Source organism: Monodelphis domestica, chromosome 4, assembly GCF_027887165.1.
Source record: "Monodelphis domestica isolate mMonDom1 chromosome 4, mMonDom1.pri, whole genome shotgun sequence".
In the NCBI taxonomy this organism is placed as follows: Eukaryota; Metazoa; Chordata; class Mammalia; order Didelphimorphia; family Didelphidae; genus Monodelphis; species Monodelphis domestica.
Window position 1 is genome coordinate 281,552,234 of NC_077230.1, and position 27,969 is coordinate 281,580,202.

General features: G+C 41.7%; 1 protein-coding gene across 1 annotated transcript in view; it reads left to right on the top strand.

Annotated features, from left to right (window-relative positions):
- ADAMTS15 (ADAM metallopeptidase with thrombospondin type 1 motif 15) overlaps window positions 1-24,723 on the top strand; it is a 37,325-nt gene extending 12,602 nt beyond the window's left edge. The window contains exons 2-8 of the mRNA XM_001365816.4: window positions 7,849-7,981; window positions 8,800-8,967; window positions 14,282-14,565; window positions 18,111-18,288; window positions 18,453-18,634; window positions 18,761-18,936; window positions 20,850-24,723. Coding sequence (XP_001365853.1) covers window positions 7,849-7,981; window positions 8,800-8,967; window positions 14,282-14,565; window positions 18,111-18,288; window positions 18,453-18,634; window positions 18,761-18,936; window positions 20,850-21,624 — 1,896 coding nt within the window. The 3' untranslated portion in view covers window positions 21,625-24,723. The remainder of the gene's footprint in view (window positions 1-7,848; window positions 7,982-8,799; window positions 8,968-14,281; window positions 14,566-18,110; window positions 18,289-18,452; window positions 18,635-18,760; window positions 18,937-20,849) is intronic.
- The last annotated feature ends 3,246 nt before the right edge of the window (window positions 24,724-27,969 follow it).

The following is a 27,969-nucleotide window of genomic DNA, read 5'->3' on the forward strand; positions in this document are numbered from 1 at the left end:
AAAAATAGTTCAAGTGTAAGGTGGTGAGGACTTGCATCAGTCTGGTGGCAGAGGAGAGAAGGGGATGCATATAAGAGGTGACAAGACAGTAGAAATGATAGGACTTGTCAGCTGATTGGATGTGGTGGGTGAGTGAAGGTAGGACACCTTGGTTGAGAGTCTGGCTGATTCAACACGAATAGGAAGACAGGAAGAGGGGAGTTTTAAAAAAAAGGTAATAAATTCCATTTTGATCTGCAATGGTGGGGCAGTTTGTGAAGTACAAGATTCAGCCATGGGGATGCATAATTGAACAACTAGGTGGTGCAGTGGATAAAGCTCAAGTCTTGTAATTAGGAAGATCTGAGTTTAAATTTGATCTTAAATACTTAGTAGCTGTGTGACCCTGGGCACATCATTTAACCTCTTTGCACCCTCAGTTTCTGTATCTGTAAAATGGGAATAATAGATAATAATAACACCAACTTCCCAAGGCTGCTATGAAGATCAAAAGAGCTAACAAACATATCTAGGGATAGAAGAGCTATGTTTGCTAGAAATGTTTGCTGCAGGTAATTGCTTGTGTCCTGAGACCAAGATGGGAATGTGTAGGGACCTCGAGAAAGGTGGGCAGTGTTGATGAATAGATTGTAGCCAAATTAGAATGACTTTGGAAAATGTTTCAGGACTGTGTAGATTCCCTGGTCACCAGGGGTCTTAAGTTATCTTTCAAGAAGGATTGGAGAAATGGATGATGCATGATCAGTAGAGAGTTTTTAGCTGGAATGGAAAAACCATCCTGTCTGGGCTACTCCTGATGGGGCCATCCTGAAAAGGGACAGCGGAGGTTTGCAGGAAAGATAAATGGTAAACGAAGCAAGCTGGGAGGATTGTCAGAGAAGCCTTGAACCCTTTCAGCCCATGGGAGCTGTAACAGATTTCATTCTTGATGACCTGGGACTGGACTGAAAGGATTCAAGACACCAGAGTGCATCTGGAGTTCAGTCCAGAGGGGTGGAGGCATTCAGTGCTGTATGTGAGGAAGAACTAGACCTAAGTGCTCCTGGGACTCTGTACAACTGCTGGAGGCATTTAGAGCACACACATCTCTGGGCTTGTCCATCATATCCTCCTGATGCAGGGGAATCAAGCGCCCCAGCCCCCAGACTGTTGCAGCTCCCTATGATGACATGAGTTGTTGATGGACACCAGGTCCTCAGCTGTACCCTAACTCTCATGAAATTGGCTAGGCTTTTCCCTTACACCCTGCCATGGGAACAGAGATTTCTTGATGGAAAGAACAGGTTGCTCACCAGCCAGGAAGGCTCTTCTGGTAGAACAGGAAAACCTCTTTTCCTCCCTGCAGTGCCCTGAGGCTGCTTCTAGAGACACATTTTGGTTGATTTTGCCTAATAGAGGAGGCAGAGCATGGAAAATCCAAAACAACACCTTTGATACTTAGACTAGGAGCAGCACATTGTGTTATCATTTTTGTTTATTTCTCCCAGTATGCTTCACTGAAGCAGAATTCATTAGGATTACATGAGAAATAATTTTAATTCCCTCCATGTGCTGATCTTTATTTTTGTCTATTTCTCATTGCCATTACCCTAGTACAGGCTCTCATTTTCACCTGCCTCTACGATCGTAATAGCTTTCTAATAGGCTTTCCTGCCTCTACTATCTCCTATTTCTTGCCTCTTTGTATAGTAAGGAGGGAAGGAAGGAAAGAGGGAGGAAAGGAAGGAGGGAATGAGGAGAGAGGGATTGAAGGAAGAAGAGAAGATAAGAAAGAGGGAGTGAAGGGAAGAAAGAAGAAAGAAAGGAGGAAGGAAAGAAGGAAGGAAAGAGCAAAGGAAGGAAGGAGGGAGGGAAGGAAGAGTGAGAAGCAAAGAGGAAGAGAAGGGGAAAAAGGCACTTATTAAGTATTTACTATGTGCTATTCACTGCACTAAGCACTTTATAAATGTGATCTCATTTTGTCCTCTCAACAACAACCCTGGGAGCTAGGTGCTATTATTGTGCCTATTTTACAGTTAACAACAGCTAAATGGTACAATGGATGCAGCACCAGTCTGAAGTCAGGAAGACTCATCTAAGTTCAAATCTGGCCTCAGACACTTGCTATCTATGACCCTGGATAAGTCACTTAATTCTGTTTGCCTCAGTTTCCTCACCTGTCAAATGAGCTGGAGAGGGAAATGATAACCTGCTTCAGTATCTTTGCCAAGAAAATCCCAAATGAAGTCATGAAGAGTTGGATGTGACTGAATGATTCAACAACACAAATTTTACAGCTGAGGAACCTGAGGTAACTTGTGGTTGCATGGTAGCCAGAAGAATCTCTGTTATGTGTCAATCACATTTGTGCTAAAAAAAAAATTATGTTTCTCTCTATTCTCTAACATGGAAGTTTCAAACTTTTCTGCCTGGCATTCAATTCTCTTCATTGTCCAGCTCCATTTTACCCTCTAGCCTTCTCTTGTTTTATTCAGACCATACTCTGAGTTTCTATGCTCTACCCCCTTGCATTTTCTTCTGTTGTCCCTTCAAATTGCAGGGAATACCCTTCCTTCTCTTTTTTTGCCTCTTGGTTTCCCATATATTTCTTAAAGCCCAGCTTAAATACCAACAAATACCATCCCTCCCCCAGATCTCACATAAGACTTGAGGCAACTCTTCACTGAACTTGTCATGTGTTGTGAATCATTGTTATCTATGTTTGTCCCTTCTGAGAAGCAGTGTGATGGAGGGCATAGGGAGCTGGCCTCAAAGTTCAGAAGCCCTAGGTTCACATTCTATCTCTAATATATACTGACTGAATAACCCTGGGCAAATGACCTACGTCAATAGAGGTCATTTCCTCCCTGGGGTGTTCCCTATACGAATGTAACTCAGGTATCCAACTAAACCTGGGGGATTTGGGATGCTGCTACTTAAGTGGGACTCTGCATTAGTGGAAAAAATGATGATGGAGGGCTGTAGGACTATGTGAGGGGTGGAGCTGTTTCTAGAGCTTTGGAGAGGAGAAAGAATTTTCATTCTTTCCTTGAATCACACACGGTTCCAGACTTTTCAGGACTAACTCCAGCATATAGAGAGAAGAGAAAAGGACTTTGCAAGTTGGAGACAGGTAGGGGAAGCCAGTTCCTCAAAGCATCCCTGATTTCCAGCTTGCCTCCCTGGAGACTTTGAGGAATTTTCCCTTGAGTGAGATCTCTTTCTCTTGGGCCTCTTTCTCTTGGCTGAACTGAGATCTCATCTCACCGCCATTTAAAGTGCTCATTCACTCTTACGTGTTTTCTAGTCTAGTCTATTCTAATCTGTACAACGTCTCCAATTTCTGTTTATTATCTACTTGGATAAATGGGGTTTGCTCACTATTTGTTACTTGTGGTCTTTTGTTTAATCAATGTCTGGTGAGAAGGGCTCAAGCCAGTGAATATCATCTTGGCAACCTCCCTTGGCAACTCTACCTCCCCTGTGAGCTATTAGGAAAGTGGCTTTTTTGTTTTGGAAACGATTGTACCCCTAGACCAGCAATATTTAGAGGCAGATAGATATACTAGTCCTGTACCCCCTTGTAGACTAGAAGAAAGCACCCAGCCTGGTATTATTCCAAGGATTTTCCTGACTCTCCCTCTCCCTCTTGGCTTTTCTCCTCAAATTAGGGGCAGCTCAGTTCAATCAGAATTTACTAAGTGCCAGTCATGTGTCAGATACGGTGCTATTTATTCATGCTTCCCAGGAGCTGCTTATCTAAATGTAGAGATATCCCCTATGGACATACACCTAACCTAAGTGGGCAGCACATGCTTTACGCCAATGAAATCGCAGGTCTAATTCCTATCCCTATATTTGTGTATTGTCTTCCAACTGGACTCTACTCTCCACAAGATGGGGACTGTGTTAAGTAAACTGTATCTCCCTTATTTTCTAGCAAAATGCTCTTCACGTTGTAATTAGTATTTGTAGTGGCATGAGTGAGTGAGTGAGTGTGTGTGTGTGTGTGTGTGTGTGTGTGTGTGTGTGTGTGTGCTGTTGGGAGGAGGGGCCATGAACTAACTGGTCCAGGATTTTAAATGGTCAGCTGGTGAAGATTTATCCACATCTGAATAACCATATGGAAGTACCTATTCAAATATACTCCCTAAGAATTAAGTGTACTTAAATTCTACGTTTCAGGTGGATAAGTGAAGTCTTTTCTCTAGAGGGGATTTATCCACGGACAGGAAAGGGGAGTTTTCTTTTTTTAAAGTCTCTGCAAAAAAGATATGAGAATTCCATTTCTATTATTTGTTTTCATCTTCTTAGGTCTTAAGTGATCCTTGAGATTTACATCTGTCCCTACTCAGGGCTAGACTGAGATGGGCTGCTGAGGGGAGGGGCAGAGGAACAGGCATCCCAAGAGGCTTTGGAGTCTGTGGCCAAGATGCTTGCTGAAAATGGGCTCTCCTCTTCTTCCTTTGAAATAATCTATTTCAAGCCACTTTTATTGGAGAAGGGGCAAAGTGGATGAGTGATGAAGAATCATAGGCCAATAGAACTGGTTAACCAATTTCCTCATTGAACCCCTTCCTCTTACAGAGGTCCAGAGAGGAAGAATTACAAGCCCAAGGACACCCAGAGCAGGGTTCATTGGAAGAAGTAATGGCTCTGCTTGCTTGTTCCCTGTGTAACCTTTGGCAAATCTCATAACCTCTCTGGGACTCAGCTACTTCCTCTGGCCTAAATGACTCCTGAAGCCCTTTTCAGCTTTATTTCAATGATCCTATGACTAAGAATGGGCAACTTGGTGGCTTGCAGTCAGGAAGACCTATATTCAGATTTGGCCTCAGATACTTGCTAGATGTAAGGCCCTGGGAAAAACAATTAGTCTCGTTTGCCTCAGTTTCCTTATCTGTCAAATGATCTAGAGAAGAAAAGGATAAACCACTCCAGTATATTTACCAAGAAAACCCCAAATAGGGTCATCAAGAGTCAGACACAATTGAAAAATAGACTTAACCAGAACAAATGATTTAGAATTTAGCGGTCCTGACTTCTGAGTCAATATTCTTTCTGCTACCCACGCTCCTTCTCTCATCCCTCCATTCTGCAACATCTCCCTTTCCTCCCTTTCTCTTTCTTCAGCACGTCTGGATATTATCTGGGATGAAGGGCTGGCTAGATCAGCAGTTGCCTAGGGAGTAACATGCAGGGAAGTTTAGTGAGAGACACTTTTGATGTGACTTTTATAAACGCTCCCATTTTTGAAGCCAAGAAAGATTTCAGTCTTCATGACATATAGGTATTTGCTTTTTGATAAGTCAGACCACAGTAGGGGACTGGGAAGGCTCAGAACCTCTGGTGGATAGTCCTATGAAGGGAGCATCCTTTCCAGACCTGGCTCCAGGTTCACATACGCCTTATCCTAGCTCTGCTCTAGACTATCACAACCTGGTCTGTGTTATTTATCTCCCGTGTGTCATTTCTTCAGTGGTTCTCCTCCCTGGCTATGCCTCTTCTTGTGATCTCCCCCTTGGGATGCTGATTCCTGCAGAGGCTCTCTGAGCATGGGGAGCTCTAGGGGCCGAGGGGATTAAGGACTCCAGCTGTGGGGTCCCCGTAAGCCACCAAAGAGCCCGCCTGAAGTCATAGCCCTCTTTTGTCTCTATCCAGAGGCAGTTAAATCATTAGAAAGTATGACTAGCACATGATCATGTGAACCCAGGTTTGATTGTTCAAGTGATAAGACTTGGAAAAACTTGACTGAAATCATATGTGCCTCCCCATCTCCCCAAGCCAAGATTTAAAGGGAAAATGTGATTAAGGAATGGGAAGGAGTACGTTTGGCTTAACTGGAGTGACCGTATGTATACCTACGTTGAATGCCTATGAAGTGCATATCCTTCCTAATTCTCCTCCCCAGGGAAGAAAAGGAATTTCAGAGAAATTGATGTGTACTGTTGTGTACAACGTGCATCAGTTAGATCAATCGACACGCATTTATTGAGCTTCTCTATGTGCCAAGCATTGTGTTAGGTGATATGGAAACAAAGATGAACGTAATGGGGGGCTCAGCTCTGGAGGAACTTGTGTTCTAGCTGGGGGAATCAGGCTACCTGATGCAAAAGTAGGGAAGGGGCTTCATGTAGTTTTTTATGGCTGGGGAACAGGGAGAAGATAACGTGTGTGCATAGAGGTATGTATAGAATAGATGTGAGGTAATTTGGGGAGTGTGTAAGTGGGGATGGTGTCCAGGAGAAGTTTTATGTAGAGGGTGGCATTTGAGTGAGCCTGGAAGAAGACTAGGGAATCCTAGAGGTGTATATGGGTGGAGATGAGGGGGTAGAGGGTGCATTCCAGACATGGGACACAGCTGGGACAAAGACTTGGTGATGGGAGATGAGTGTTGTGAATGAGAAACAGTAAGAAGTCCTGTGTGACTCAGCCATGGTACATGCAAATGTTCTCAGGGAGGATGGAAAGTAAGATACGGAAGAAGCCTGTTTGCCTCTTGCAACCTTTATAAGAGCTTTTACATTCTTTCTAGGGCGTGCTCTGTTTCATAATCCATAGTCACTCTCAGAACCCAGTGTTTCCATAAATACCTCCTTTTTTTTTTAACCCTTACTTTCAGTCTTAGAACCAATACCCAGAACCTCTCATCTCTAGGCCTGGATTTTAATCCACTGAGCCACCCAGCTGCCCCCATTACCTCCTTAAAAAAAAAAAAACCAAAAACAAAAAACTTCCATTTTTGAATCAATACTAAGTATTAGTTCCAAGGCAGAAGAATGGTAAGGGCTAGGCAATTGGGGTTAAGTGATTTGCTCAGGGTCACACAGCCAGAAAGTGTCTGAGACTAGATTTGAACCTAGGACCTCCTATCTCTAGGCCTGACTTTCAATTTACCTAACCACTTAATTGCCCTCCACCCTCCCCCATAAATATCTCTTAAATAGAGCTGGATGCTAGAAGCACACTTGTAGTCAGAAAGCTCCATCACTTACTTGTGACCTTGAGCAAGTCACCTAACCCATATAGGCCTTTGTTTTCTCATCTGTTAAATGAGCATAATTTGATTTCTAAAGTACCTTCTAGTTCTACCTCCATGATTCTATAATCTTAAATCTCAATATAAACAGAATGGACTATCCTGTCAAGTGTTCTGCCCAGATCAGAATTCATCTTTTCTTATTATAACCTGTTTTTTTAAAATTCTCCTGAATTCCTAAGGCAAAGTGGACTTATCCCTTCTTCACTGTTGGCTTCCTCCAACTCTGACCTCTGTCTTAGCTGAACTAAAGCCTCATCTGGCATCTATGGGATCTATGGGAGGTTTTTTGTTTGGTGTCCAGCTGACCAAAGGTCTAATTCTCTAAGAGGTTAGGAGCTTCTTTACCCAATTGTTGATTATAGAAGGGGAATTGTACCTTCTCCTTCCTCCCTGGACACCAAGGCCTCCTCCAGCTGAGGAGCTAGCCACTGCCCTGCAGTCTAGGAGGGTTTCTCTATGTGAAATGGCTCTCTGGATTTATTTTAAACATTCTAATTTTCTCCTAATGGAATGATCTAGACAGAAGTGGGCAGAGCTTCCTTGGAAAGCCACCAACATCCATCTTAGGGCCAGCCATCTCTTTAGCCCAGTCTGACCCCATTGACATCTCCACAGTAGCTTCTCTGTCCCTTTTGTCAGAAGGCAGAAAATAACCTGTCTTGGAAAGGACTGATGGGGGAAGATACTGGATTTGATTAAGGGCAGGAATGACAGTAAACAGTTATTTTTCAGGTGATTTTATTTCATTTACTCCCCCACCTCCTTTCTCCAAGGTCACTGTTGTTTCTAATTTCTGGGTCTTTGCTATTCTTCCTTCCCTCCTGCAGGATCTATGTGGTGCCACTACCTGTGATACTCTGGGAATGGCTGATGTGGGCACCATGTGTGACCCCAAGAGAAGCTGCTCAGTCATCGAGGATGATGGGCTTCCATCTGCTTTCACCACCGCCCATGAGCTGGGTAAGGCTGGAGAAGGGTGGTTGAGATAGATAGATAGATAGATAGATAGATAGATAGATAGATAGATAGAGACAGAGAGAGAGACACAGAGAGATGGAGAGTGAGAGACACAGAGAGAGACAGAGATAGAGAGAGACAGAGACAGAAAAACAGAAAGACAGAGAGAAATGGAGAGGCAGAGAGGGAGAGGCAAAGAGAGAGAGAGAGAGAGAGAGACAGAGAGAGACAGAGAGAGACAGAGATAGAGATAGATAGATAGATAGAGAGAGAGAGAGAGAGAGAGAGAGAGAGAGAGAGAGAGAGAGAGAATATGAGGGGTACTCCTCTGCTTCTAGGTTTCATTGGGTTTTGGTCAGAGCTTAGCCTCTGATCAGTTTTGGTGTGCATGCTCAAGGGGGACCCCTTCAAGCACACATGTCCAGTGACACTGAATGAAGTTAGGGCACTCTGAGGAGATGCAGAGAAAAAGAGAGCTCTTAGCCTGATTGGAAGTAGGGGGAGAGATTAGCTGCAGGCATAAAAAAGACCTGAGAACACTTAGAAAGGAGCTGGAAAACAAATGTAAATGACTTGGGGGAGGGAGAGCCCAGAGGATTTCACTGGATTTCTCTGCCTTCACCCTATATTACCTTCTCTTAGTTGCTCCAGGCTGCTTCCTGGCCCAGATTTCTGCCTGTGGCACCAGTTTTGTGGGTCCCTCCCCCATAAGGCTATTTTTCACTTTCCCCCCACATTTCTTCTTATCTCTACCTGTCTGTCCCCTGAGTGGTCTGCTTCCCCAGCCTAAAAAATCCCTTTCTCTTGTTTTATCCACTCAGGTCATGTGTTCAACATGCCCCATGACAATGTGAAGGTATGTGAGGAGGTGTTTGGGAAGCTACGGGCCAACCACATGATGTCCCCTACCCTTATCCAGATTGACCGTGCCAATCCCTGGTCAGCCTGCAGTGCTGCCATCATCACTGACTTCCTGGACAGTGGACATGGTGAGCAGGGGGTGTTAAAAGAAGGAGGCAGGTAGGCCTCAATGGGATACCATGTGTTATCAAAAGGTTGCCATGATGAAACCGTTTTGTCAATTGAAAAAAGCCACATAAATATGAGCTATTATCCTTACTAGCTAGCTTGTTGGACCAGGGTTCTGGTCCCTGACTTTGGGATGGGCCAAGAGTACGAGGTTCTGTGGGACAGTGGAAAGAGCACCATCTTTGGATTAAGAGAACCTGGGCTGACAGCCTACCTCTGACTCTTATGATGTGGATGACTTGGGGCAAGTCGCTTAACCTCATTGAGTCTCTGTTTCCTCCTCTATAAAGTGGAGTTGGATTCAGATGGTGTCTGAGGTCCACTCTTGATCTATGATCTTTTGATTTTAGGCAATGGTCAAATGGTCAATTGACTTTTCATACATTGGAGCTCTATTTTGGAGACAAAGAACAGAATCTAACATTTAATTAGTTATTACTATCTCCTGTTTTTATTAATAGCAGAGGATAGTGTCTTTTGTAAGAGGAATTCTGGGGGGCATCTAAGGAGCTCAGTGGGTAGAGAGGCAGGCCTGGAGATGGAGGATCTTGGGTTTAAATCTGGCCTCAGAAACTTCCTAGATGTGTGATCCTGAGCAAATCTTTTAACCCCTATTGCCTAGCCATTACAGCTCTTCTGCCTTAGAATCAATATTGATTCTAAAACAGAAGGTAAGGATTAAAAAAAAGGCTATATTTTATGTTGGAACCTCCTTTAAAAAATCTTTCCAGGAGTCAGAAAAAGTAAATTGCCTATATATATTCATCTAACTGGAGAGAGTAGGTCTGATATAGGACAAATCATAGCAAGAAACATTCAGATGTTTATAAAAAGTTAAAATCTAAAATAGGAGCCAGTAATAAAAACTCTTGGACTATGCAGAGATGGCAAAAATATGGATAACAAGAAAGTTGAATTAGAGAACTTAATTCAAAGAGCCAAATTTTATCATAAGTATCACTGACAATTGCTGGAATAAGCCCAGTGACTGGACTAAAGTTCTGGAGGGATGGACCCAATTCAAAAGAACAGAGCAGGTAAAAGCATGGGTACACGTATGGGATATCATGACTTGGAGTAGTATTGTATGTTAAGAAGTTATCCTCATGAAAAGAAATCTAGGAACTAAGGAAGTGGTTGGGAAGAAGACATGCTGAAGTTCATTAGGTGCCAAAACAGGAGCAGTGTTGCCATCTGAATATACTACAGATTACCTGGACAGAAAGGAAGTAGATGAAGACTGTAGCAAATGCATCACAAGCTTGGCATAGAGGCATGGCATTGTAATGGTTGCTGTTGTTGTTCAGTCATGTTTGACTCTTCATGGACCCATTTGGGGTTTTCTTAGTAAAGATACTGGAGTGTTTTGTCATTTTGTTTTCTAGTTCATTTTCCAGATGAGGAAACTGAGGCAAATAGGGTTAAGAAACTTGCCCAGAGTTACACAGCTAGTAAGTACCTGAGGCTGAATTTGAATTTAGGTTCTTCTGGCTATCTACTTCACCATCTAACTACCATATAGTATTGATGAGAGATTTCAATTATCCATTGTGCTGGAGTTCTTTCTCTCCCAAAAGCAAAGTCTTGCTTTAAGTATAATTTTATTCCTCAGGAGGTAGAAGTACCAACAAAAGGAAATCCTATTTTGGATTTATTTCTAATCAACAAAAGTCATGAGATACTGGAGTGAAATTGATGAGAACCTAGAGGGAAATTACTATTTTATTTTTCAATTTGTGATAGAAAAGAGGAAGCAAAGAATATTGTGATATGCATCTTACATTTTGAGAGAGGGAATCTCAAAGGATTTGCAGAAAAGATAAGAAGGAAACCAAAAACTAAAATTCTACAATGGAAATTAGCCCACAAGGGAAGCTCTCAGGAATAAAATTCTGAAGACATAAGAGGAAGCAAATTCTCCTAAGAAAAGGGAGAATTGTCTATAGAATCCAATATGGATGCACAGGGAACTCTCCAATCAACTAAGATTAAAAAAAATGTCCAGAAGATGGAAGCAAAGATAGCTAATGGGGGATAAATATAAAAGTGTAGCATGTCAAGATTGCTAAAACTTGTAATGAAATGAGTCTGGCAAGGAATACTAAGAACATGAAAAAAAGTTTAAAGCTATATTTGGGAAAAAGGGAAATTTGAGGAAGGGATAGGATAACTATCTGGAATCGTACGTGCTAATGATAACAGAAGATGGAGCAAAAGCAGAGTTACTCTATTCTTTATTTTGTTTCTATTTTCTTGGCAAAGAAAAACAATCTTTGGGTTGCAAAGAACAGAATGAAATCATTAATATGGTGTTAATGCCAGATAAGTAGGATGAAAGAACTCCTTGATGCTCTTGATGCGTTCAGATCACCAGACCTAGACAAATTGTGTCTCAACCTACTAAAAGAACTGGGAGCTGTCATTGCCAAGCTAGCATCAATGATACTTGAAAGATTGTGTGCTGGGAAGAGTTATCAAAGGATTGGAGAAGGGTAAAGATTGTTTAGATTATTTTAAAAAGGGAAGAAAATTCAGATTCAAACATACCATTTTAAATTTTATTTTCTTCATGAATTTTCTATAGTGTAAGCGACATGGATCTTATTTTACAACATGATGAACAAAGAACTATGTATTATGTGATAATATATTTATAACCTATACAATATTACCTATCTTCCTAGGGAGAAAGGTGGGATGTGAGAGAAGGGAAAAAAGAAGATGAGACTGATTTTGAACATAGCTAATGTGAGAGCTAATATTTCTATTGGTTAAGCATATTTATTATAATTTATTACATATCATATGTATTATATATTGTGATATATATGTATACATATACATATATATATATATATATATATATATATGAAAAATGATTATAAAAAAAGGAAGAGAATGAATAGCCTAGTGAGCTTGACTTGGACTCCTGGCCAAAACTTAGAAGATTTTAGAAAAAAGACATTTAGTAAAGTTTTGGGAAATGATAGTAGTGATGACAGAGAACTACTATGGCTTTATCAAAAATAAATTATGTCAGGTTGACCTTGTTTCTCTTTTTGACTACTATTAAGTAGGTATTGTGGAAATGCTATAGATGCAGTTTACCTATGTTTTAGCATTTGACAAAAGTTTCTGGTCCTATTCTGGAAAATATGGAGAGATATGGGCTAAAGAATAGTTCAATTAGGTAGGTCAGTGCGATGGATAGATTGAAAACATAGTCATTCTAGTTTTTTTTCAGTTTGGAAGTAGGACTCTAGTGAAGATCTTGGGCCTTGGCTGTTTAAAATTTTTTATCAGTGTAGTTATCGAACACATTGCTAGCATGTTCACTAACTGCAAATAATATAAAGTCAATCTAGTAGACGAGAGTGAATATCCAAAAAAATTCGAACTCAAATGGATCTTTGTTTTCATAGAAATGGATGCAAATCACAACTCTTTCATATCTCTGCATCCAGTATAACTTTTGGCCTTACTCCTTAAGTTTGCTATGGGGAAAGCACTCAATGTGCTGGAGTTTACTACAGGCATAATAATCTAATAGGGGCTTTTCTTGCTTTCTGGCTTCTTTTAGTCCCTTATCTGTTTTATATTGTAGCCTACTATATGCTTTTCCATTTTACCCTCTGAGTCATGTCATTTTTAAGTTCTTCAGAGATATTTTCAGTTTTTATTTTTAGTATTTATTTATTATTATATTTATTTACTTACAAAAATATTGGCAAGATATCCAAGTAGGCAAGGTCATCCCAAGGGCATCTGAGGATGAAAACCAAAAGATGATAATAAACAGAAGAAAAATGGAAAAGATCTGCAAATATTTGTTTTATAACAGACTCTTCATATCCTTAAAGGCAATGAGGACCCCACACTTGGACTCTAGTATCTCAAACACAGATGCATTTAGAAATGGCATCATAGAAAACAAAGATGAGAGAAGCAGGGATGTTAGACCAAGTGTACAAAGAGGAAATCTTTGCTGGAGGTAACACAGTTGTGTGGGTGTTGAGGAATACACAAGGTATTTAACAGATGTAAAAATATTAAAGGTAAGGGTAGAAATTCAGATTTGATTAATGCCTGAAAAACCTAAATTGGAAATTTATCTTTTTTTCTGAGTGTAATATTTTAGGAAGGACACTGATAACCTAGGAAATGTCTAGAGGAGGGTTACCAGAATGATGAAGGGCCTTAAGTTTGTGATAACTGAATGGCCACTGAGGGGACTGGGAATGTCTCCTATGAAAAGAAGTATTTCAGAGAAACATGGCCTTAGATAATTGAAAGATTATTGCCTGGAAGAGGGATTAGACTTATTCTACTTGGACCTCAGAGGACAGAACAATGTGAATAAGAGTTGAATGGGGCAAATTTAAGCTTGATGGAAATAAATATTTCTTAATAATTAGAATGATCCAAAAATGAGTCTATCATGGGAAAGAGGAAGTGCCCCTCATTAGAGGAGTTCAGACAAAGGCTGGATGCTCAGTTTTTGGGTATGGTGCAGAGAGGATTCTTTCAGGTATAGGCTAGACCAGGTAGTCTCTGGGGTACCTTCCAGTAGATGGCATATGATATAATGAATAGAGTGAACTTAAGAGTAAATAAGAACTTACTTGTTTATGTGACCATGGGCAAGTCCTTTAATCTTTACTAGCCTCAGTTTCCTCATCTGTAAAATGGGGATAATAATAGTACCTAATTCACAGAATTGTTGTAAGTATCAAAGAGATACTTCTGTAAACCTTAAAGCACTATATTATAAATGCTAACCGTTATTACAACTCTTAGATTCTCAGTTCCTGAATTAGGAAATTAGATTTAGAGTGCTAGTTAAACTTTTCACTTGACACCTCTCTGTTTGTCTGTCTGTCTGTCTCTGTGTCTGTCTCTCTCACAGTCTTTCTCTTCCCCCTCCCTAATAAAACACTAAATCTCACCTTATTGAGACTTTGACTTCCTCATCTATGATAGGGTTAGAACCATTCCTATCTTCCTTACTTCATATGATTATGAGGCCAGAGTAATAGGATAATAGAACAGGAAAGAGAATGCTTTGATAGTGAAAGTGTCTCCCAGAACAGGTTGAATGGAGGCAGGATGATGGACTAGAAAAGTTTTAGGAATAACCCATTGTTTCTAGAATTTCAAACTCTTTTCTTGTTTTTCTCTTTTGGGAAGTTGCTCTCAACTGATGCTATTTTATCCAGTGTCCAGGAGCTCCTGCCCCTCTCACCTCCTCCTTCTCAATTCCTTGCCTTTCTATAGGTGATTGTCTCTTGGATCAACCCAGCAAACCCATCTCACTGCCTGAAGATCTACCAGGATCCAGCTACACTCTGAACCAGCAGTGCGAGCTAGCCTTCGGTGTGGGCTCTAAGCCCTGCCCCTACATGCAGTACTGTACCAAGCTGTGGTGCACGGGCAAAGCAAAGGGCCAGATGGTGTGCCAGACCCGCCACTTTCCCTGGGCAGATGGCACTGGCTGTGGAGAAGGCAAGTTTTGCCTGAAGGGTGCTTGTGTGGAGAGGCATAACATCAGTAAATACAGGGTGAGTATCATAGTCTGCTCTCTGCTGGGGATGCAAGTGAGTGGAGAGCAGAGTGGAAGGCCTCTTATAATTCCCTTTTGTAGGGGCCCAAAGTCTAGGAAGAGACCAGGGGACTCCGATTCTGTTTCTCCTAATTTGTTGTCTGGCCTTAGAGAGAGTGTACTTTTCCATTAGATCTCAGTTCTTCTCTCAATATCCCTCTCTGCTTCCTGACTTTTAAGTCTTTCCTGACTTCCCCATTGATGTTGCCAAGTTGGGACCCATTAATTAATTAATTAATTGATTCATAATTCAATGAACAAATACTTGTTAGGTAGTAGGCACTCTCTTGGGTGCTGTGCTATATGAAAATGTGCCAGGCTTTGTCCTCAAGGCTTCAAGGACCTTCCAGTCTAGTAGGCTGTGCATGTGACAGGAACTTAAACTGAGCTATGAGTAAAAAACTTAAATGAATCTCAGTGGTTTGGCTGAACCCAGAACTGTAGATAATAATTGTTTTTATTGAACTAGATTTCCCTTCTACCCCTTGCAAACCCACTCCAACATTTCAAACTAGAGCATCACCTTGCTTATAAATCACCATTTTGTTTGCTTTGTGTTTCTGGCTAATAAAGGACTTCATGACCCTCTAGGGAAGTCCCACAGGAATCTATCCTCTTCTTTGTCACATTTGAACACCCTTCTGGGTACTCAATTAGATGTGAAGGTGAGGCTTGTTCACCAAAACCAACATTCACTAAGGGCCCAGTCACTTGCACTGGCCTGGAAATGATAGAGAATAATTTAGGAATAGTCCCTGATTTATGAGAAAGAACACTATCCACATTCAGAGGAAGAACTGTGGGAGTAGAAATACAGAAGAAAAACAATGGCTTGATCACATGGGTTGATGGGGATAAAAACCCAGTTAAATTGTTCGTTGGCTATGAGGGGAGTGGAGGGAGAGGAGGGAAAGAATATGAATCTTGTAACCATGGAAAAATATTCCCAAGTCAATTAATTAAACAAAATTTCCAAAAAAAAAAAAAAAGAAATAGTCCCTGCCTTCTGAGGGCTGTAGTCTGAGTGAGGGGGATATATATACTGAAGAATGTAATAAATATGCTGAATTAGTACACAAAAATGCTTAATCCTTTCTCTTCACGTATATAAAATGAAGTCAGATGAAGAGGGATTAGACTTGTTTTTGCATGACCCTAGAAGATAGGGCTAAGCCACTGATTGATGTCATTGAAAGCCCCATTTAAGCTCCATGTAAGAATATAATTTCTAACAGTGAATACCACTCAGCCTCAACTCTCATCCTCACTTCCTCCTACTCTGCCAGGATAGCCTGCGTTTGGCTTCTCCTTAGGTCATCTGGGGTGTGAGTCCAGCTTGCAAGATGAATGCTTGATCCTTACTTCATTTTTGTGCTTGGGAATGTATTGCTTCTGGGGTGACAGGATGCCTCTTTCTGGAGGTCCTCAAGCAGAGACTCAGGAACATTTGTTAAGAATGTTATTTAAGAGATTTCTATAAGCCAAATGAAATTATCTATGAGGTCCCTTCCACTTCAAAAATCTATTACGTATCATTTAAGCCAAAGAGAGACAGCTTGGCCCTGTAGAAAGAGTGCTGGGTTTGAGGTCAGGAAGTAGTGGTTTCAAATCATGCAACTTATTCTTAATAGCCTCAGATCATTCCATAGGCTATATTACAAGGATTATAATCTTTTCAGGAGTAAAGTAATCCCATTCTAGGCGTTTCCTAATTCTGATGAAATCATAGCTACTTTCTAAAGTTTGCAATATTTAATATCCTAGGCTGGCACAATGTTGGTCAGATGATACATGCTCAGGGATTGCAAATGTTTTAATAGTATGCCAGGAAACCATATTTTAGAGGCTAAATTTGCTGTTCTCTGTCTCTCCTCAGGCCCTAAACAAAATAAAAATTCTCCTTCTATTATCTATTTCAAAGTTGAAAGAATTTTAGGAATGGAGGAAGCTGAATATTATCAATATCACTAATCCCATCCATTAGCTGATTACACTCTATGGTAAAGTCTAACAAATTAACCTAGAAGGTAGGAGGAAGGGAGACCGATTTAGAATTATATTTAATATTTTAAAATATGCTTAAATTAAAATATTTAATTTACTTAAAGAGAAACTTTTGGATTAATGAGATGCTATTTTTTTCTTTTACATCAGTGTCATTTCTTAGTAAATGCCATTCTTTTAAAAAAGAAAAATCCTTACTTTCAGTCTTAGAATCAATACTTGTCAAGATTCCAAGACGGAGAATGGTAAGGGCTAGGCAATGGGGGTTAAGTGACTGTTCTGGATCATACAGCTAGGAAGTACCTGAGGTCAGTTTTGAATCCAGAATCTCCCATCTCTAGGCTTGACTCTCAATCCATTAAGCCCCCCAGTTACCTCCAATGACCACTTTTATGAGAATAATAATTGAATCATTTTTTTTTACAAATTTTACAACTAGGCAAAATAAATCATCAGGCTGCACTTGTCTGACAATCCTTCATTCTGCATCTGTAGTCCACAACCTCTCTAAAGGGGGAGGTAGGCCTGTTTTGTTAACAGTTCACTGAGATCTCATTGGTCACTGCATTTTTCAGAGTTCTAATGAGTTTAAATGTTGTTTCCCTTAACCCTGTTATAGTCATTATGCAAATTGTTCTCTTGTTTCTACTTATTTCACTTTGCATCAGTTCATACAAAGTTTCCCCCAAGTTCTTCATGTACATGTTCTTACAGCACACTCATCCATTCTAATCATCAATCATAATTTACTCAGCAATTTCCCAACTGATGGGCACTTACTTTAAGGCTAATTGTTTAACAGAGAAAAAGAAGGAGATTAGGAAATTCAGTAAATGATATAACTAGTAAGTTTATATTGAAGCTCATTATGTGTGATGTTGATTTTAGTTTTTAAAAAGACAAGTTATTTGCCTGGATTATAGTTTTAATTTACCTAAACGTTCTTTTTTTCTCTTTAGAAAACGAAAACATAATTCTTAGCCAGGGATGTGCTGGTAAATGTTTGATAATGAACTGAAAAAAAAGTAAGCAGGATATATTTTTAAGTTTAATCTGCTTTAATAACATTTTCTCCATCCTCCTCCTTTTTCCTCCCAAACCCTTCCTTACCTTTTATCTTAAAAGTGTTACTAAGTATTGGTTCCAACCCAGAAGAGTGGTAATTAGGGTTAAATGACTTGCCCACAGTCATATAGCTAGGAAGTGTCAGAGGCCAGATTTTTTAAGCCTAGACGATCAACAAAACAACAACAACAAAAATCTTTGATTTGTAGCATTTGCTGATTTCTGAGGTGTAAATATTCACACTGAAAATTTAACAGTCCTCTCTGAGGTAGCCTGAGCAGACTCCTGCTTCCAGCCCAGCAGCGTATGGGGAATTCTTGGCAATTCTGAACCAGCAGAGTCTAAAAGTTAATATTACATTAGTTTAGGGTAAATAAACTGATGTGATGTTGAATCAGCGGAACCTCATAATACTAAATGTCTCTGTCTTTGCAGGTGGATGGTTCCTGGGCCAAATGGGAACCTTATGGCCCTTGCTCTCGGACCTGTGGTGGAGGTGTGCAATTGGCACGACGGGAATGTAGCAACCCTGCACCTGCCAATGGGGGCAAATACTGTGAGGGAGTGAGAGTCAAGTATCGATCCTGCAACCTGGAGGCATGCCCCAGCTCAGGTAAGAGGACCAGGTGCTGGAGAGCCTATTCTAGAGTGGGGGAGTTGAGGCTGGATGCAGAGAATGAGTTTCCCATGGCTAAAATTCCCCAGGAGTCTTGGTCTCCCTCCCATCCCATCCAGTTCCCTTTCTGAGACTCCTTTGTTTGCTTCCCCCAACCCCAGTCTCTGGCAAGAGCTTCCGGGAGGAACAGTGTGAGGCTTTCAATGGCTACAACCACAGCACCAATCGGCTCACCCTGACCATGGCCTGGGTGCCCAAGTACTCGGGCGTCTCACCCCGGGATAAATGCAAGCTCATCTGTCGAGCCAGTGGCACTGGCTACTTCTACGTGCTTGCGCCCAAGGTGAGCAGAGACTGGAGGGGGGAGATCACAACAAGGGTGTCTTTCTACAGGGAGAAGTTTAGGGAATGTGCCAACTCATCTGTGTGTGTCTTTCTCTCTTTTTTCCCCTCTCCTTGGGCACCATAGGTAGTGGATGGTACCCCATGCACTCCGGATTCCACCTCAGTTTGTGTCCAGGGCAAATGCATCAAGGCAGGCTGTGATGGAAACCTGGGCTCCAAGAAGAAGTTTGACAAATGTGGAGTCTGTGGGGGAGACAACAAGAGCTGCAAGAGAGTCACCGGACTCTTCACCAAACCCATGTGAGTTTTCTGATTGTTTGAACCTAAGGTTAGAGTTAGCAACTCTGATTCAAAGCTTCTTATTTTAGTTTTTAATCAACAAGCATTTATTTTCTCTTCCTCCAATATCCTCTACCCACACTGGGGGAAAATAATAGCAATAAATCCTTGTAACAAAAATGCATAGACAAGCAAAAAAAAAAAAAGAGTCCCATATTGACCACATCCAAAAGGACACCTCTTATTCTGTATCCTGCTTTTGTCACCTGCCTCCATTAGGAAGTAGGTAACATTCTTCGTTATCAATCCTTTAGAATAATGATTGAGATATAGAGTTCTTCAATCTTTCAAAGCTGTTTTTATGAGGTTGTTAGAGTCTTAATTGTTCTCCTTCAACTTACTTTATTCTACATCGATTTATTCAGGTCTTCCCAGGTTCCTCTGAAATCATCCTCTTCATCATTTATTCTGTTATATTCATATGTCATACTTTGTTCAGCTATTTCCCAATGGATTCCCCCCTTAGTTTATGCTTCTTTGCCACCACAAATGAACTTCTATAAATATTTTTGTTTTATATAACATCTTTTCCTCTTTAGGGAATAGAACTAGTAGTGATAAAGCTGAGCTAACCGGTATGCAGAGTTTAGTAACTTTGGGGACATAGTTCTAAATTCCTTTCCAAAATGGCTGTGCCATGTCATTACTGTACCAAAAATGCTTTAATGTGCCTGATTTCCTAAAGTCCCTCTAGCATGTGAATTCTGGGCCTGGGAAAGTAGTAGCTCTTGAAGGAGGAGGTAAAGAAGGAAGGCAAGACTTCCTTTGCTTGCTTTTTTTTCCCCTCATCTCCAGCTGTGAATTAAGGAGCTCTAGAGTGACTGAGACAGATTTTGGCTCCTGCTGAGTACCCTCAGTCATACTAATAGCTAGCAGTATATAGTGCTTTAAAGTTGATAAGGCATTCATTTGAGCCTCATGACAGTCTTATGAATTATTATCTCCAGTTTACAGAGGAGGAAGCTGAAAGGGACATGACCAGATCCCATAGTGAGCAAATGTTTGAGGCAGGCTATGAACACAGGTCTTCTAGATTCTAGGTCTAGTGCTCGCTTTGCTACCTAGCTGCCTTAGCACATCCCTTGCCCCCACATCTCTGAAGTAAATTTCACAAGGATTTATGGAATGTCTACCCTCTGTAAGGGAACGATGATGGGTGTTTCATGCGGTTAAGAAAACAATCAAGCAAAAACCAAATAAGGCACAATGTTTGCCTTTGGGAGATAAGCTGAGTACACAGGAAACTATGATAGAGGGCAGACAGGGGATGTGTACTCTCCTAAAGGCTCTTGCCTTTCTCTTGGGCTTCCTGATGTTCTTCAGGTTTGGGGGAATGTTTGAGGGAAGAAAATTGATATGAGTTTGAAGAGTAGCTCTGGAAGGGTTTTCATTACCTGGAAAATAATGACTTGAAGCATTGGCTCCTTCCAAGATCCTGGCTATAGGGAGTCTGTTGTCTCCCATGCTCTCTGTCTTCAAGTGAACACACTGATGCTGAGAACAATTACTTTTTTCAGTTCAGATCTGGGAAGAATTCTGTTCTTTGACAATATCTCCCTTTCCCCCCTGTGAAAGTCATTTTTTGTGGGGGGTTGTGAAGTGGGGTACACAGAGCCTTGACCCAGAGTACTTGGGGTTTGTAATAGTCTCTGAGATAGATTGCTCAACTGCTGTTTGGGAAGATCTCTGAGGTCTAAATTTTTTCTTCTGAATCAATTAGAACCTGGACAAACCAATTGTCAGGTGTATTATAATGGGGATTCCTTCCACGTATAAGTTGGATTAGATGGCTGCTGAGGTCCCTTCTAAGTGTTAAATTCTTCCCCTCTTGACGCCTTTCTCTAACCCCTTCTCTCTGCTTCTCCCTCACATAGGCACGGCTATAACTTTGTGGTGGCTATTCCAGCAGGAGCCTCGAGCATTGACATCCGCCAGCGGGGCTACCAAGGCTTGATCAGTGACGACAACTACTTGGCCCTGAAGAATGGGCAAGGCAAGTACCTGCTCAATGGGCACTTTGTGGTGTCCGCTGTGGAGCGGGACCTGATGGTGAAAGGAAGCCTGGTCCGTTACAGTGGGACCAGCACTGCGGTGGAGAGGTTGCAGGCGTCAAGGCCCATCCTGGAGCCTTTGACTGTGGAGGTACTCTCTGTTGGCAAGATGACCCCACCTCGCATACGCTACTCCTTCTACCTACCCAAGGAGCCCCGGGAGGACAAGTCTGCCTATCGCAAGGACAGCCGGGGATCTTCTGTGCTCAACAACAGTGTCCTCAGCCTTTCTAACCAGGTGGAACAGTCAGATAACAGGCCTCCAGCTCGATGGGTGGTGGGCAGCTGGGGGAGCTGCTCGGTAAGCTGCGGGAGTGGGCTGCAAAAACGTGTGGTGGACTGCCGGGGCTCCCCAGGGCAGCTTGCGGCTTCTGCCTGTGACACGGTCCAGCGGCCAACAGAGACAAGGCCCTGCGGAGACCCCTGCCCGGCGTGGGAGACAGGTGCCTGGTCTCCCTGCTCCAAGAGCTGTGGCCGGGGCTTCAAGAGACGACCACTGAAGTGTGTCGGCCATGGGGGACGGCTGCTGACCAGGGACCAATGCAACCTTCGTCGGAAACCCCAGGAGTTAGATTTCTGCACCCTGAGACCATGTTGAACCAGGCTCTTTCTGCCACCCCCTCACTCTCCCCACCCTCACATTAGGGCCATCAGCATTCTGGCCAGCTGGCACAGTGGGCACTGGCCAGGGGGTCACCTCAGGACCCAGCTCACATCCAGGAGCTAAGGACTATTGAACAGGGGTGAGAGGTTCTCCTCACCCTTCCTCACTTGAGCAGAGTGGTACTAACCTTACAGTCTACCTCGTGCCAGGCTCCTCCAATGCCCAGGTGCCAGGGTGGGGGGGATAGGAGGGAGAACCTGAGAGAAGAGCATGCTGGGCATGAAAGGATTGGAGCCCAGTTTAAAAAGAGACCTGGAGAATGGGCAGCTCCAGGGCAGAACTTCAGGTACTGTGGCACTCCTTCAAAGGAGGCCTCAGGCTGCTGGAAGAGCCGAGGCTGGCAGCCTGGCACCCTCAGGGGGCCCTGAGGGCTCTTGCACCATCTCTGAACAATGCAGGTTTTCACGGTGCTTGCAACCCACTTTTCTTTTCTGACTGGTAATGGGAAAAAAACAAAAACAAAAAAACAGAAACCAAACCACACAAACTCACAACTTTGCAGGATATGGGGATGCTAAGGGAAAGGGGGAAATAATTAGATACCATAATGGTGAGGTCTTTTTTCATCAGTAGGAGGTAGGTTGGGGATGAAGAAGGAGTCTTGGGGGAATCTCTCAACTTTATTTTCTCCTTAGTGGTCCCCCAAAACATTCCCCTCCCCTCCAAATCCTCCAGGTTTATAGAATATTGTATTCGTTTGGGGCAGGGGAGATGGAGTGGGACAATCATCTTTGAGGAATAAACTCTATAGCTTTGTAGGGATGAAAAGTCCTTTGAATTAAGAACAGTGTGAAAACATGGGAATTGAGAAAATCCAGTTCCCCGGAGGAGGGATCAAACCAAAAAGAAAACCAGTTTCAGGATCCTAGAAATTGTACCAGAGCCAATGCCAGTGTGAGGAAGCTTAAGAGGTAAACTTCAGACAGGAAGCTGCTGTCACTGGGTTGGAAGCTCCAGGATCTCTGTTTTAGGATTTTTTTGGGTCTCATTCAGCAAGGGTGCTATTCCCCCAAAGTGATAGTCCCTTCTTTTCAGAGAGGCCCACACAAAGGATGGCCAACTTCAACTTTTCTGCTGCCCCCAAACTACCTTCAAAGTGACTGTTGTCTCACATCCTTAGAGAAAGTGATGCATCAAAGGGGAGGTGGTGTAGCCCAATGGTCAGAACCAGAGAAAGTTTAGGGCTGGGTGTTGAGCACTGAGGTGCTTTCCCTTTCTCTGATATCAAGACTGCTGTGTGGCTTTTCATATGTTTATTTGTCTTCCTGGACCTCAGTTTCTCCACCTGTTAAATGAAGGCTAATTGTTTGCTACCTCAGGTTCTGCTTTCTGGGGACCCCTGTTCTCTTTTCTTCCACCTCCTTATCACATACTGAGCAGTGGGGACTTATATCCGAGAGCCAAGTATTCTTCTCAGAGGGTCATGCTATATGGGCCATGGAGATGAGTGGTTCTTTTGGGGGGAGATGCCAATACATGTCATCAAGCGGGACTCCCAGTTTTGAGGTGGGCTCCCTCCCTAACTCCATTCCAGATTTCTGTAGGGGCTAATATGATGAAGCATGTAGTTTTTACCTATGATAGAATTTCAGGGTTGAGAGACCATCTCCACTAATCTGAACCCAAAGCTTGAATTCCCTGACTTTTTTATTAACCTAAACAAATTTATAGCCTTGAAAGGAAGGCACTTCAGCTAAATTTTTGTTGACAAATCGGAGAGCCCTATATCAGGGGAGTAGAAAATGTACTTATATTCCATGGGTCCCTGGGCCCTAAAGAAACTTGGTTGGCTGGGGTTCAGAAAGAAGAGAGTCAGGAATAGAGGCTTCTTTATAAGTACATAGCATTCTCCTTTAGAGTAAAGGCTACATACATAAGGTCTCTGGTTGCTTAGTGATAAGCTGGGTAGAGATGAGATCTAGATTCAAACTGGGGTATTCCTCAAATGGGATTAAGGAAGGTGGGGCTCCTAGGAGAAGGATTTGGATTCTTCCAACCATTCAATCTACTGTTAAATGCACTCTCACCCTCTAGCTTCTCCTTTGGGCTGAATTTCATGATCCTGAGTGAAGGGTAAAATTCCTCTGAGAGGAGGAAAAATGGACATGGCCAGTGGGTTATGGAAAGGAAGGGTAACAAGGAGCAGGACAAAAGTTGAGGTGGAGACTCAAATGACAGAGCAGGGTGATCCATACTTAGTGCATCTCACTAGGAGTTGGGGATAGTGTGGGTGCTATGAAATAGAATAGGGGACCTGAATGAGAGATGCTTCCACTGGGGTGACCAGCCTTCTAGAAGGAGAATCCTTATCATTTGCTTCATGTGAGTCTTTAAGGAGGGACTTACTTTCTTGTTCCTAACATAAACTAGGTCCAGAAGTTCTTTTTTCCCCACTATTTGTTGGTATTTTTTATTCCTTCTTTATTATAAAAAAAATATGACCAAGGTAGCTTACTGAGAAGTTGCCCTTGACTATGAACATTCCACTAACCAAACTGCCTTCCAGGATGGAGCAGAGATTGAACTTGAGACAGATTTTTGGAGATTGGGACAAGAGAACAGGGAGGCGTCTCAGGTCAAGGTGACAAGAGACTCCTTGGGGCTTCTCAAAAAGCCAAGTTTTGTCATTGGTTTGGGGACAAATAAGAATAGAGTTTAGCTTTGCCTGGTCCCCTTTATCCCTCCTGTGCACTGACTGTAGGAACCTGACCCTAGCACTCACCTTACTGACCTTGTGCTGTGGGACAGGAGGAGGTTGCCAGTGGCCATCCTGATTCCCCAAAATACCAGAACTTGTCTCTGTCACTTATGGGGGTTTTTTCTTTTTCTTTCTTTTTTTTGTTTCCTTCCCCCTTTTTTCCCCGTGTGTGTGCGTGTGTATGTGTGTTGGTAAGTTTCGTTTGTTTACGCCCTGCGTACTGCAGAAGGACATCAGAGCCTAGGTACTGTCTGGGCTATGTATACTGTGTATACCTGGGAGCTGGCTGAGGAGTTGTGAACAGCCGCTTCTAATAAAGTTGTAAGGATTTAAAATCTTGGCTCTGTTGCAGTGTTTTTATCTCGTCATCAGATGCTTCCCAAAGCTGCATGAAGGATCTATTCCACTGGGAGAGCTTGTTGATATAGTTTAATTCTGGTAGAAGACATTTTAAAAATTAGTCAGTTAATAAGCATTTATTTATTTGTTAAAATTTTTTTCTTTAAACCCTTACCTTCTGTCTTGGAATGGATGCTAAATATCAGTTCCAAGGCAGAAGAGTGATAAAAGATAGGCTATCGGGGTTATGTGATTTGCCCAGGGTCTCATAGCTAGAAAGTGTCTGAGATCAATTTGAACCCAAGAGCTCTTTGCTTTAAGCTTGACTTTCTACTGAGCCATCTAACTGTTCCTCAATAAGTGCTTACCGCGTGCTAAGCTAAGTGCCTATTTTCAAGGGCCTCATAGTCTAATAGGGGAGACAACATGCAAACAGCTTTGGACGAAAAGGATTTGTACAGGATAAACTGGAGATAATAAAAAGAGAGCAAAGCACTAGCATTAAGAAGGATTGGGAAAATATAAAGATTCTATTCTGGTTCAGACTATTTAATTAGATGTTTTAAAAAAATAAAATAGCCCCAAAAAACCCTCCTTTGATTCAGAAAAAAAAAATCTGTATATAAAAGCATGTATATGTATATGTTTACACATATACATGCTTTTATATACAGATTTTTTTATACATATAGGCAAGTATGCACATATACATGCATACACAAATATATATGTTGTTCTTGTTTAGTTGTTTCAGTTCTGTCCAACTGTTCATGTTCCCATTTGGGGTTTTCTTGGCAAGGTACTAAAGTAGTTTGATATTTCCTTCTCCAACTCATTTTACAGATGAAGAAACTGAGGCAAACAGGTTTAAGTGACTTACACAAGGTCCCATAGCCAGTAAGATTCTGAGGCCAGATATAAACTCAGGAAGATAGTCTTTCTTACTCTAGGCCCACCTTTCTATCTGCTGCCTCTACTTAGTTGTCTTCCCTGAGGGTATATTATATATATATATAATATGTTATATTTATTTTATTATTTATATATATTTTAAGGCTTTATAAACCCTTCTCACTCTCCTATAAACCTTTTCCACACTCTCATTAAACTTTCCCACACCCTTATAAATACTGAGCCAATCAGTGCCCAGGATACAGAACACAGTGCTGTGGCTGGTGGCCTTTCAGCTAATAGTGTGCCATATACAATCTCAGGTTGGCAAACTTATGCAAGCGATAGTGGCGTACTGCATTTCTATTGTGTACAGTATAGTATTCATCTGCAAAATCAACGATACAGAATTATATATATATATTTTAAAAACCCTGCAAAACAGTGAAGCCATGATAAGAGAGGGACTATTGAATATATATATGTACACACACACACACACACATATATATATACTTATAATTATTTATTTGCTTATTTATTTATTTTAAGGAATTGCCATAGGGGAAAATTTCATTACTCTGCTACCAACTTACTAAGTTTAGCTCTCCATACTCAGCCAAGCCAATCCCTAGACAGCAGAAAGTGTCTGTTCCTGCCCAGTAGGTATGAAAAGTTCATGGTAGAAGCTGCCAGAGCTTCATTTTACCCAGCCTTTGAACACTCAAGATCATCCTGCACCATAATGAAGTATCTTAAGAGGATGACTATGGGAAGTTCAACAGGCAAATGCTGTAATTCGTTTTAAAATCAGTTTTTTGTTCCAACTCCTGTTCCTAAACCCAAGCATCTGAGAGCTTTGCAGCTTATTTTCTTCTTCCTAGTCAACAGACATGAGAGGCAAGGGTTCCTCTGGTCTTTCACAAGAGGGAGCTTTAGAAGACAGAGACTGTAATTGTAATACTCCCAGTACTGGTGCCTGATGTCTATAGGTGCTGCTCTAACAGGGCCCATCTTACTAGGGTAGCTAGGTGGTGTCCTAAATTTAGTGTAATAAATTCAGGGTAATAAAGACTTGAGTTGAAATACTATCTCAGATATTTGCTAGGTTTTTCCCTGGATAAGTGACAACTTCTAGTCTGTTTCTTCATCTGTTAAATGGGAATAAGAAGCACCTATCTTACAAAATAGTTGTGAGGATGAATTAAGATAGTCTGGGAGGGGGCAACTAGGTGGCTCAGTGGATTGAGAGCCAGACCTAGAAGATGGGAAGTCTTGAGTTTAAATCTGACCTGAGATACTTCCTAGCTATGTGGCTCTGGGATAGTCACTTAACCTCCATTGCCTAGCCATTACCAAAACTCTGTCTACAGTATTGACTCTAAGATGGAAGGTAAGGGTTTTTTAAAAAAAAAAAAGATAGTCTATGTAAAGCGCTTTGTAAATCTTAACAGTGCTATCTATGTATGTTAGTTAAGGTCAACATATATAGTTATATGTTAATTATATTACATTAATAATTTAATGTTATATTAATGTTATTTAATAGAATTAAATAGTAACATCTAATTACTAAATTGCTGATAATTAAACTATTCTTTAGGTTTTTGTCAAAGGCATAGCCTTTGCCATTCCATATACCCTGATTTGTGTGTGTGTGATGGGGTAGGTGCTTTGGAAAATATCACCATAGTAACTGTATAATCTTAGACCTGAAAGAGATCTTGAGGTTTTTTAGTAGATCATCACCTTGCCTTCAGGCAAGATCAGACTCAGACCATCTCGAATAGATGAGAAGGCCATGTTTTGAAAGTCCTCCAGGAGAAAGAAGAGAGAAAGAGGAGGAGAAAGAAGTTTCCTAATCGTGGCTGGATCTTAGAGGGAGGCAGGAACAATTTGCTCTGTAATCCATACTCCAGTGGGGGATACTTCCTTTGCCCCAGGAGAGAAATAGATTTGGTGATTGCAAAAAAGGTTTTTTTCCCCTCCCTCGATAGTGCTCTTATGGCCAAGTCAAGTCCTGGCAACATGCTCAACAGGCTGAGTTGGCACGACAATCTGCAATGTGTGTGACCCTGAATAGTCTCTCCATTTCTTGTTGGCTCCTTCCCAGCTCTTGCTGAATGAGTCAGCCATGGTGCTTCAAGTCCCATCAACAAGCCTTTCGAAGAGCAAAGCTTCTTCCTTTTGGCCTCTGAAGATTAACTCATGAGCCAGTGGCAGCAAACAATAGTTTCAAGCAAGATCTTCAAACTTTCCAAAGCATGTGACTGCAAGAGAATCAAATTATGTTGCAAACCCAAATGCAGTGCCAGTAAGCTATCCATCCATTCTCTCCCACTCAAGACAAT